General features: G+C 41.1%; 1 protein-coding gene across 1 annotated transcript in view; it reads right to left on the bottom strand.

Moving 5' to 3' along the window:
• LOC149307385 (cell surface hyaluronidase CEMIP2-like) overlaps positions 1–13,014 on the bottom strand; it is a gene marked incomplete at its 5' end in the record, with an annotated part of 76,640 nt that overhangs the window by 40,322 nt on the left and 23,304 nt on the right. Inside the window, 5 exons of the mRNA XM_089539058.1 lie at positions 1,116–1,331; positions 7,210–7,387; positions 10,661–10,813; positions 11,906–11,941; positions 12,056–12,187. Of these exons, the coding sequence (XP_089395184.1) occupies positions 1,116–1,331; positions 7,210–7,387; positions 10,661–10,813; positions 11,906–11,941; positions 12,056–12,187 (715 nt within the window). The remainder of the gene's footprint in view (positions 1–1,115; positions 1,332–7,209; positions 7,388–10,660; positions 10,814–11,905; positions 11,942–12,055; positions 12,188–13,014) is intronic.

Genomic DNA, 13,014 nt, shown 5'->3' on the forward strand with positions numbered 1-13,014 from the left:
ATTTCATATTCAGGGTGAACTGCAATTCCTACAACAGGCTATTCCCATACTGCGTGCCGATGTAGAAAAGTGGTCCACTGCAGTGGATATTAAGTGAAGTGAAGGATATTAAGCAGACATTAGCTGAGCCTAACGTCTGATTTCATAATTTAAACTCCTCCAGTTACAAATTTTTCGGCTGCTAATGAAAAAGTCCTGGGGAACATTAATCACGTATCCAAGGATTTAAGAGATGGAGGGAAAAGGAGAAGAAGAACAATGGCCCACACCCCATTTTTGGCAACTGTTAACATATTAAGTCACATTTCTGATGCTAACCAGAACTCATAACACAGAAATGGGCCCACTGAGCAAAAGAAAAATGAAGCTACAGTCTTGATTTTAGCCAGCCTTTGGAAACATATGCTCATGGAATGCAGCTCAATTTAGCATCCTGAGAATCCTATAATTTAGAAGCAAGCTACTAGTACTCATGGCTGCAAAGGAAGGATAGGCTGAAAATACCTACTAAGGCTTCAAGAACAAGCTCTGAGAAAAAGACCCAAGAAAACAGGGTTTAGTTGCAATGGCCCAGAGCTCCCACATTTTCACATTCATAAATGATTCGGTTCAAAATGGACCCACTCGAGCTGGCCCAAAAGCAAATTTCAATTAGTTCCGATCTGTATCTGGTTCACTCTTGCACAGAATCGATTTATCCAAAAGGACGCAAAAAACATTGGTGTCAACAAGATGTGGGTTAAATGAGTCTAGCGCGTGGCCCCTCTCTCTGAATCACTTCAGTGAATCGATTCAAGTGGGAAACAGGGTCATTTGAACCAGTTTAAACTGATTTGCAATCTGGTTTAAAAGATAGTGGGAATCAGGCCCTTGTTCAACATTCGAAGTAGTGCACTACTCTGGCTGTCTACGCATAGTCCCTTGTTAATATGTCAAAAAGTGATCTAGGCTTGGACATATTTACATAAATGCCAGGGAAAGAAATACGAAAGTGGTGTCCACAGCAAATCAGACTCCATCGCTCCCAAGATGTTCAACACAGCCAGTGTTATCTTCTATTAACCTACTCAGCGTTTGGCAACATCCTCATGTGCATACCAATAACTGAGTCTTACCTGTGCATATTTCTCAGCGCATATCATCCCATTCCACCTTGGAACAATTAGGCAGCCTGGGTGACGAATCAAATAGTTGTCTGCCCTGCCCACAAAGCTGTCCAGATAGCCTGTCACGGAACCATCCAAATCATGGAAAATGGAGACTTTGTCACCATCATTATTGTTATCTCCAAACCACTGGCCTCGCTTGCCCAGGAACACCTTGAGGCCAACCTTCAGAGACAGACAAACCAAAGAAAATAAACATTGCCATTAGCAGAGGAACAATAGCATTATTACTACAGCTAACTGCAATTCAGTGCTCAATGCAATTGCATTCCAGTTCTTTTTTCTTTCCTTTTAAAATCTGGCCAATATGTTTCTACAGTAGGAATCCCAGGCTGGGGTTACAACTCCTGTGTTCTTTAATGGTTACCTAATAGGCAGAAAGATAACCAGCGATACTTCCCCAGTGCTGCATCTCTGGGATGAAAAGGATGCAGCTGTTGAAATTCGCCTCACAAACAGAGCTGATCCCAGACATTTTGCTGCTTAGATCAAAGAACAAGATAACCCCAGTTCCACATTCAGAAGCAAAACAGACTAGCAGCTGAGTTTCACTTCAACACTAGTGAATTGACATTACCCTCTGCCACACCTGAAAGTTTGGGGGTGGGAGGATTGGTCTTAAAGGCTTGCATAGTTCAGTCCTCCATCTAAAAGGAATGATCAGGAGGTTCTGGAAGGGTGGCAAGGAGACTTCTGAAACTGTCACCCAGCTTCTGCTGCCTATTGTGTTTGCCTCATTATACATAATGATAGGGACAGCCCTGTACACAGAATTTCCTTGAAGAATGCAAGAAATGTAGCAACCTTAGGTTGTTGCACTGGACTTTGTTTTTCCTCCACAAATCCTAATTTAGGATTTTTGCAGTGCACACTTTTCCCAAGTTGTTCAATGCATTTGCCCCCATTTTGCTCTCGTGGCCACCACAGAAGATCATATAAGCCAAGAATGAGCAATTTAACCCAAGGCTGTCTATTGACTGTAACTGCCAAGGTCTCTTGGGTCCAGTTTCAGGTTTCTCACTGCAATTCCCTGCTGTCCTCACAGTGTAACACTTATCTAAAGTCTTAGAACATTGGACACCTTCACTTCAGTTCATCTGTACTACAGTCATAGACAAGCACAGTGGATACCTTACTTATTGTGGATCAGTTCATGACTAACTGTGACCTATAGTTCTTCTCTCCATTTACTTCATTTTCTTTTCAAAAGATTATAGGTATAATAAAAGTCCATTTAAACACTATTTCAACATTACTATTGTTTTTAAAAAAACATAATGCTGCTCAGGGGAAAAGCAGAGGCACAAAAAGAATTAGGCTTTATGAAGATAAACAGGTTCAGGCCTAGGTCCTCTAACTAAGTCATAATCTAGGCAGAGATCTCTGGACAATTTGCAGGTTGGCAAGGATTTCTGACTCCCAACCTCAGGCATTATTCCTAATTATGCAATTTAAAATGTCTACTTCAATCTTTGATCTTCTGTTCAGGCTAATTAGAAGAATTTTGAACATCACTGGGAAAAAAAACTGATTAGTTACAGTTTTTTAAAGTAACCAGATTGTTAGTTATTGTTCTTTAAAAGGAGAACACTACTAGCAAATTTGTTGTTGTAGTTGTTGTGTGTCTTCAGGTCATTACCAACTGATAGCAACCCTAAGGAAAAGCTTGTTCTTTTACTCCTTTACAAGCATATCAGTTGTGTGTTTTTTACAAAGATACTTAATCACAAGTAACTCATTCTTTGTAGCTATTACATCCACACATTGCCAGTTAGTATGAACAGCTACTCAAGTGCCTGGATGAGCAATAGCTTTACATTCGCTCTGCACTCCAGGGCAGATTTAAGAAAATTCACTCTCTGAATCAGAGCCGCAAACGGCACACCTTTACTACATGGCAATTAAAGACGGGCAAGTTTATTTTGGCACATGAGACAAACAAAGCAAAACAAAGAAGCGCACTTGCTTCTTTTCACTCCTGGTAGTAAAAATACAAAACAACAAATTAAATAACTAACCATTTGCCACCCTTTTCATAAGGCCCAAAATCTGTGGCCCGGTCTACCGTACTCTGCTTTACAGCAGCACTGGAATGTGGAATTGGCCATGTTAGCATAAAGTAGACAGAGTAGCATAGACAGTACAGCCCTGAAAGACAACCAAACATGAGCTTCTAAGGAGTTTACCATGTGAATATCCCGAAAAAAATTATGTAATTAAGCATAACGATTTCACGTGACATTGTGCAAAACCCGCCATTACAGTGGTCATAAAGAAGCATTAATGCACATCTTTTTACTTTCGAGATTTCAGCGACAATGCATTTCTGATATCGCTTTATTTGTGCAATTGCGTGTGACAATCATTTGCGCAATTACTCGCCATTTCCACTTCATTTGTGGGATGCTTTAAATGTGTTTTAATCTTCTTTTAATGTCGAAATCAGCCCCAGTGTGATAAATGCCTAATAGAACATGCAGCAGACAGAGACAGTTGTAAAGGCCCTGCTTCTTGCCTTCTCCTACCACAAAAGGTGGATGAAGGATGTGGGGCCTTGATTTGGATTTGCATTTGGTAGTGACTGGTTGAACATTGTCTGGATTCCTCTTTAACTAGGGGTGAGATCTCCATGAATTCCTTGTGCTCTTGCTTTGCACAGCTAACTCTTAGTGGCATATGCTCACAAGGATGATACAGTTCTGGGCACCACAATTTAAAAAGGATGTGGAGAAACTGGAGCATGTCCAAAGGAGAGCAACTAAAATGGTGATGGGTCTGGAAACCATGCCCTATGAGGAACGACTTAGGGAGCTGGGGATGTTCAGCCTGGAGAAGAGAAGGTTAAGAGGTGATATGATAGCCCTGTTTAAATATTTGAAGGGATGTCATATTGAGGAGGGAGCAAGCTTGTTTTCTGCTGCTCCAGAGACTAGGACCCAGAGCAATGGATGCAAGCTACAGGAAAAGAGATTCCACCTCAACATTAGGAGGAACTTCCTGACAGTAAGGGCTGTTCGACAGTGGAACAAACTCCCTTGGAGTGTAGTGGAGTCTCCTTCCTTAGAGGTCTTCAAACAGAGGCTGGATGGCCATCTGTCGGGGATGCTTTGATTTGGATTTCCTGCATGGCAGGGAGTTGGACTGGATGGCCCTTGTGGTCTCTTCCAATTCTATGATTCTATGATATACTACTGAATGATTCCTTGTTTGCCCTCTGATTTTTGTAGGAAACTTGTAGACAAGTAAGACATTGTGAAACGTGACTCTCTAAATGTAGACAAGTAAGACATTGTGAAATGTGACTCTCTAAGGTCAAAAGGATGTTTCCTTCACCACAAAGACACAAGAAACAGATGGGTGCATGGGGCATATCCATGTTTTGTAAACAATAACAACAACAGCAGACTACTATAATAAGTAGGAAGGTGCTGACCACTCAACATAGTTTTAGAGTCAACCAAACACTGGAATTCTGTATGTGAGTCTATCTTGTCTTGAAACACAGTGGTTCACCTACCTCTGTATTGTTAATACCAGACTCCTATATTTGGTGCCCTCTGGATCTATTAGATTACAACTCCTATTCCTTCTATGATGGTTGGGGATGATGGGGCATAACTAGATTAAATATACCACATTAGTGTAGACTGACTAACAGCAGCTAGCCAAGGATTCTGGTAGTCTTTTTCCAGTTCTGGCTGGAAAGCCCAGAAATTGAACCTGGCATGTACTTGCATTCAAATATGTGCTCTAGCACCGAGATTCAGCCCTTCCTATCATATCCTAAGCAATAAATGAATGGGACAAATCTTGTCAAATGTTTACATTGGTTTATGACCATCTAAAGTCAAGAGCATCTCTGAAGTGTTAGGCAAAATAATTCTCTCAGATGTCTGCTCCCTTTCATTAACTCTGGCAATAGCTCTGCTGTTTGTTCCTGCCCAAAAATCTCCAGTTATATAAGTGACTGGTCTCAGTTTAATGATCAATAAACTTGATTGCAGGAAACATAATGGAACATGATGACAGATTACAATGCTGGAATGGAGCCAACAGTGTGATTCAGTGATACACTTTTACATAGTCAAGTCAAACATAAGCAACTGAGCTGGTCTAGTGACTGGATCGCCATGTTAACTGGGCACAGTTGGCAAAATGTGATGAATTCCAGGTCTACATGCTAGCTGAATCAAAAGCTAGAGAAATTAATACAAAAAGCAAAACCTTTTCGGAATTTAGATAGAGGGCCCCAAAACCTAATTAAGTTCACATTATCATTAGCGACAGGAGTTTTAAATTAATTTTTAAATTACACATGAAGTTATTGGTTAGTTTTAAGACCAATTCTAGGAGAAGATGGCATACGTTCCTCTGATTGACACTGTTTCCCCCTAGTGGCACTATTTGTTGTTTTTTAGTTGTATTTGTATTTTAAATTGTCGTCCCCAACTTGGCAGTTTTGAGATTCTTTGAGTTCCACAATTCAGTTGCTAGCTAAGGAGCCTGGGGTTTGTAATCCAACACATCTGAAAACTGCCATGTTGGGGAAGGCTGTCCAGAAGCATGGTATGTGACAACTTGTCTATTTATCTCCTTTCATTCCTTCTTCACTTACTGTCAATATGTGTGTCATTCTCCCTCTTATTAGATACTGTGCATTGTTTGTCTGGATTACAGGGGGTTAAAAGGAAATTAAAGGCAAATCCCAATTAGAGTAATCCCCATTTAGCCATTGGTTTAAGACTGATGTTTTGGTTCCAGTCGCAGGCCACTGATCCAATGCAACACTGAATACTTCATGCACTGAACCCAAGTTTTTGGCTTTTATTGTGAGGTCACAGGAACATGCACCTGTCAATTCTTCTGCATGAATGAACCTGGGCAGCTGAATACCATGTAGTGTGATATTCCTCTGTGAAAAAGGAACTGTGGAGAATGGCTGGATCAAAATGGATCTCTCTCCTCTTGGAGAGGCTTGGTTCTGGTCCAACTCTAAGCCATTATGTCTGCTGTTATCTGATGTGCAGGACTGGTAGTCTGCCAGAGTGAAAACTGGGAACAGCTCTGGAACCTTTAATGGTTGTGTAGAACCATTTCAGCATGACAAGCAGCATCTGATAAAATTTCCTCTTCTGCACAACCATTAAAGGTTCAGGCGACATCTCCAGTTTTCACTCGATAACCCTAAGGTTACTAAGATTATTTTTTCCACTAATGTGCCAGACACAAGTACCATATTTGTGACCATTGGCTACAAGTGTTCCTCGCTTTCCTGGAAACTCACCACAAACCAGCAGCTGATGGCTCACAGACCAGCACCAGTACACATACCACCAGTAAACCACAAGGAAGCAGTCCAAAGGCATGAGACCAACTGAGTCCTTCCTCTCTTCTTCCAGCAGCTCAGAACAAACAAGTGCAGAGCAAACAGAACAACGCAGACTATTTCCAGCCATGTGTTAAAGGTAGGAGTATGCTTGCTTACTCACAGTGTGCTCAATACTGACTGTGTTTATGTTTAGGTCTTGCTGGGCAGAAAGTTAGTTTAGAGTATGCAAATTAATTAATGTTTGTCAAGTTCTGATTGAATCATTTGTACGATTGGTCACATACAGGCCATTTGTTAGAATTCAGTCAAGTGGTGTGTCAAGAGCGTCCCACACCTAAAGATCTGTACTAATCTAAAATGTTAACTGGTAAAATGGATAGCCCTCCCAGGACCATACAATCTCAACACTGAAAGAGGAATTCTCCAAAACCGTGCCATGCCAAAATTCCCACTCTATGTCAAAGTTTATCTCTGCAGTGAAAAGATAAGTTAGAAAGAACACTCTTTTCTCACAAATGCCCCAGTTCAACAAGGGTCTGGACTTTTTTAAAACATGGCATCACTTTGAAACAAACTTTTCTACTGCATAAACCAGAGATTATATAATCCTAAAAGACCAAATGAGTGTTTGAATTAGCTTTCAGTTTGGAGTCTCTCCCCTCCACACACACACACTAAACAAAGCCCATTTTCATTCATCAACCCCTCTCTTACACTTTTCTCCATTCTGATCAGTGAGACGTTGTTCTGAGGACTTATTTGCCAGGCATTCTTCATGAAGAAGCCAAGTGCGCTTGTGTGTCTGTCAGCAGTGGGAATGAATTTCCTAAAAGTACTTTTTGTCAACCTGACAGGACCATCATATATCTGGAAGCCACGGATTGGAAAGGTCCTATGATAAAAAATAAGAAAACAGAAAGATATGAATACAGGTTGAGCCTCCCTTATCCGAAATGCCTGGGGCCAGATGTCTTTTGGATTTTTTGGGGGATTTCGGAATACCTCTTATTTGCATATATGTACATAATGAGATGTCTTGGAGATGGGACCCAAGTCTAAACATAACATTCACTTATGTTTCATATACACCTTATAAACATAGCCTGAAGGTAATTTTATACGATATTCTTTAATAATTTTGTGCATGAAACCAAGTTTGTGCACACTGAACCATCAGAAAGCAAAGGTGTCACTATCTCAGCCCCTCATGAAAATAATTTTGGGTTTTGGAATATTTTGAATTTTGGAATTCTGGATAAGGGAGACTCAATCTGTAGTAGCTTTGGCCCCATACAGACAGGCCAGAATAAAGCTGCTTCAGGCCATTTTGGAGGTATGCTATTTAAATGATGTATGCGTCCTAAGAGTACGGAAGCCACGCTAAAGCCACAATCCAGTCCTAAGGACTGGAGCGCAGCTTTGATGCAGCTTCTGAACTCTTAGGATGCATGCATCATTTAAATAGCATACCTCCAAAGTGGCCCGAAGCAGCTTTATTTTGGCCTGTCTGTATGGGGCCTTAGATACACTACAAGGAGTCAGCAACTTCTCCATTGTGAACACTATAATATATAAGGAACTGAACTGTTACTAAACAGTTTGCCTCTTGAAGCAGAGAACCAAATGATGCTCCCCTATAAGTCAAGGTGCACAGTACCAAGTTATTTTTGACACATGTCGGCAGTCACTCATCCCATCAGTAAAATGTTCTTGGAGCTGCCATTTAGCAATAATGGGATCTTCCATTATTGCCAAATGGCAGCTCCAAGAACGCTTTACTGACGGGACGAGCGAGCGCTGATGCTTCCATGACAATTCACTTATGAGAGAAGCACATGGGGGTGTGAAAGTAGATCATGGTTTTCCCACAATTTATGACAATTTCCTGATGATTTACACATGGCAAGCCTCCCGTGTGATATTCTCCTATCTACCATTTTTGATAGGGACAGTCTGATAATGGTAACTGTGAAAGCCCCTGTTTTGTTTTGTTTTTAAAAAACACATATTGCACATTCTTCAGTTACACTTTGAAACACATGCAGCACAACTTAGGGTTGTTTTTTTAATTCTGATTAATTTTACTCTGTGAACCCTTCCCTTTTACTCAAGAGAACTCTTACTGTTAAGCATCCCTTCAATCTGTTATTCTCTTGTTGCTTTTTTGCTAATGATTCTTTCTGCAATACTTGCCCTGATCTGCTCCATTAGCCTCTCTCCCTGTTTACATACTCACATACATGTGTGTGTGTGCGTGCACACATACACTTTGAAGATCTACTCTTCATTTTTAGCACATTACCTTGCCATTCCTGCTGTCTAAACACATGCCGCCTTAATGCCCTCAGGTGATCTACAATTCTCAGTCTACTGTATACATTCTTGCACCATCATTTATCCTTACTGTTTGCATGACAAAAACTATTCAGATTTATTGAAGCCAGATTTTACCCACTCCTGCTTTTCATTTGGTTTTTCAGCTTTCCCCCTTCTCACAGATCAGTTGCGCTCCTGGCGTTCCCCTTGGTCTACCTGTTGCCCCCTGACAATTTCTGACAGCATGCAAGAAGCTAGTTCATTTTGAATTAAATTATTGCCACTTCTAACCCTGTGCTGTTAACAATGATTGCAAACAGCTCTCCACAGTTTCACACTTGAGTCTTTCCATGCCCTATGTGGAGATGCCAGGTATTAAACTTGTAATCTTTGTATGTGAAGCACATGTTGTACCTCTAACTGCACCCCTCCCTGACATGGGGAAGGACTTGAAGTCAGTTACAAGGCTCTTTCATGCTCACTCATAGTCTATCCCAATCTGGTGGTCCCAAGCTTCCACCATCACCAACCAACATTGCCTTTATCCTTGCACCAATCTGGAGAAGGCTGCTGTAGTAGCAGAAAAAGGAACTAGACAAGATGGACTGATTTACCAAAGGTCTCAAGGTGGCTTACAATGAAATCCATTTAATAAAATAACCACAACTTAAAAGATTAATCATATATTAAATCATTTGTCCATTAAAAACCAGGCAAGTTAAAACTAATTAAACCAATTTAAAACAATGTGCCAAAAGCACATGTGCAGCCTGGATGAAATCAGTTTGGTCCCAAAAGCTTTAATAAAAATCCAAGTTTTGACTTGGTGCCAAAATAATACCAATGTTGGTGGCAATCAGGACTCAAGGGGAGGGTATTCCATTAGTGGGGTGCCACCACAGAGAAGGCCCTCTCCCCCGACAATGCATTTCCCCTATGGGTGGGACACAGAGTTTTCATTTCCTAGCACTCCTTCTAGCACCAACAAAATGCCAATGGAAGTAGAGCCAAAACAGAGACACTAAGGAACAAAAGGGAAGTATGAGCATGCTCAGGAAGTCCTTAAGGTCTGCAGAAGGGCAGTTAAATGTGCACTTGCACACTGGAAGACAGACACACAGATGTAAAAGGCAGTGAGGACTAAGCATGCCAAGTAGTCACAGAACATTGAGCATCAGTTGGAAAAGAATTTGAATTGGTTAGAGATGGAATGGAGGATGCTGGAGGAGGGCTTGGCTAGCTAGCACAGAAGCACATCTGTTAGAAAACTAGAATACAATGCAACAATTTGTTGCAGGTCTGAATTGCAGGATTGTTCAGATAAAGTAAGTGAACCTGGCACACACTTGAGACACTGGAGCCACCAAGTTCAGATAATCCCCCATCTCATTGTACCCAGTTTCCAAACAGGGAAACCATTGTACCCTTTCTTTTCAACAAGTGTATGGCTGCCACTCATGACATGGAGAAAAATAAAATTCATCCCCATACTCAGGAATAACATTATAGGGTGGGAACCAGGCAGCCCTCCAGATGTGATGGAACTACAATCCCCAGCAGCAATAGTCAGCATAGCCAATAATGATGAATGCTGGGAGCTGCAGTCCAACAGCATCTGGAGGGCCACAAGATTCACACCCCTATTATGAAGGGAAAGCAACTCCTCAATATGGGTGGTGTAATACATATGCTCTCCAGCCACCAATATATCACATGCCATTATGATGCACGGAATAAATTTAAAGCATCTGTGATATATTAGCTTTTCTTGTTCTCAGAGGTTCCAATTTCTTGTGCATTTCTTTTCACACTAATTTCCAAGGGAAACCACAATCTGCAAAATACTTACTTGTTTCGGGGCAGTGTTCTATATTCTCCAGTGGCTCCTCTCCCCCAGTAGCTGTTTTGTCCTCCCTGGGATCCAACATTGCTGCTTTCACCAACAAAGACAGAGTGAGACACTTCTAAGCTGCAGCCTTCATCTATGGGGAAAGTTCCATCACTATAATTAGATGAACATGGAAGAGTCAGATTGATAATATGCAACTTGGTTCAAAGCTATCTGCCAGCAGGGCATGTCAATATTCCCATTCTGTGGTTAAAGGAGAGGAAAGGCCAAGCATAATGATCAAGAGCTGTGGTGGGAAACCTGTAGCCATTTTAGGCTACAATTCCCATCATCAAACCACTACACCATACAAATGTTGAACTTTGGACTGAAGCAGAACTTAGAAAGTTAGTTTTAAAATTACTTTTTAGTTACAGTTCCAAGATCCAAAAAGTTAGTTACTTTATGGGGGAGTTGTGCAGGGATGCTTTCCCATTTCTCAAAATAACTAAAGTAGTTTTAATTGCATTCGTTTAAAAAAAATTAAATGCTTTTACTTCAGTAGAACACGGCAAAACAAAAGCCAGTACCTCCTTCACAACGTATGGTTATACAGTAAAAGTAAAAGGCAAGGTACACAACAAAAAGTGTGGTTGTCCCACATTAAATTATATAATGTAATATACAGTCTCCCCAGTTATTAGAGGAATAAATTATGCAACCCATCATTTGCAATTAATTACTTCCTAATCCTACCCAAGTAGCATAAAAGGATTTTAGGCTCTTTTTCTATGTTGCTTGGCAGAGTTTCCCCCCAAAATTTAAAAGATTACATTGCCAAGTTTCTGGCAATAAGAATTACAGGAAGCATGGAGGACCATCTCAGATCTGGGGTTCAGAAGGTTACAAGGGGACAGGGTGGCTCTCTTGATTTGGGTAAAACAGAGACATATAGTGTAGTAGTTTGAACATTGGGCTATGCCTCTGGTGACCAGGGTTTGGCACTGGCATTGGGTGACCTGGGCAAGCCCCACTCTCATAGCCTTAGGAAGGCAAAGGCAAACCCCCTTCTGAACAAATCTTGCCAAGAAAACCCCTATAGGTTCACCTCAGGATCAGTATAAGTCAGAAATGACTTGAAAGCACACAACAACAACAAAGAGAGAAACAACAACAAAGAAGGTGGAGCTTGTAGATTTAATTCAGACAGCACCCCAACTTTCTGCATTTGCATCAAAGACTTCCCACTCAGAAAGGACAACTCACCTAGCCAGAGTTAGTCCAATCCCATTGTCGGCAAAGCTAGAAAAGAACAAACATACCAAAAAAAAGGTGAAGTTTTGGGGAATGCAAAATGCTCATCTTCCCTAGAGAGCACAGTAACAAGGACCAAATGTGATGTTTCAGTTCACCTACCCACAGTGCTGGAAGATGACCTCTCCTCCTCTTGCCCAGGCTCCATGGTCATTATTTTTGAAAGCAACGAGGCCATCAATCACAGCAGGAACCCGAGGCTTTTTGGGGTCAGCATCCTGGTGAGGACGGAACCTGGGCCAAAGGATCAGAGTTAATCGCTGCGATCCAGAGAAAATGGGAACACCAATTTAAGTACTGCGTGGTAAGTGTGTGCCTGACAATCAAATGCTAACCATGCTCCCCAAAAACCTCAACTGAAACAAAGCCATAGCATGTCAGCTTTTTTTGGCCACATGAATGCAAGCTGGAACATTTTCCAAAATGGGATACTGATTTATGTTACTGCATCATGTACCTCAGGTCTAAAAACAGTAAAAGCAGGAAGAGCAGTACAGTAGAAAGAGACCTCCAGGCCATAAGCACTAAGGAACAGAGGTGTCTTATTGTTCTGGATGTTGTTCCAGGAAACTCTCCAGAATATTCTCTCTTCTCTCAAGACCTTAATGCCAGGGGTCTATGCCTCCCCTCTTAAAAAATTGTTCCAAAACCTTTGGCTAGCTCATACACATACATATCATCATGGGATTTTGCTATACATCCACTCTGTGTAAACTGAATCCAGTGAAAAGCATGAGGTTTCACTTAATGCTCACATTCCATCAGAGGTGATTGGTCTGCAATGGCTTATTCAAATGAAGCAGCACAGCCAGATAGTTTAAGACCCAGCACTGAAGGGAGTTACACACACACCACTTTACAAAGCAGGTTATTACAAAGCATTGTAAGTGCACAACTAATGCTTTTCTTCCCCTTAATTTTACAACTGATTCTAGATTCTTAATATGTTACAGCAAAAGGAGGAAGGAAAGAAGAGCATGTTATTAATCTGGATTTTTTTTAATGCCCTGTATCATTTTGCACTTTAAACTTCCTTAAATCATAACATCGTCATGATTTCA

This window comes from Sceloporus occidentalis, unplaced genomic scaffold (genome assembly GCF_023333645.1).
Source record: "Sceloporus occidentalis isolate IW3139 unplaced genomic scaffold, rSceOcc1.0.p SCAF_9, whole genome shotgun sequence".
NCBI lineage: Eukaryota > Metazoa > Chordata > Lepidosauria > Squamata > Phrynosomatidae > Sceloporus > Sceloporus occidentalis.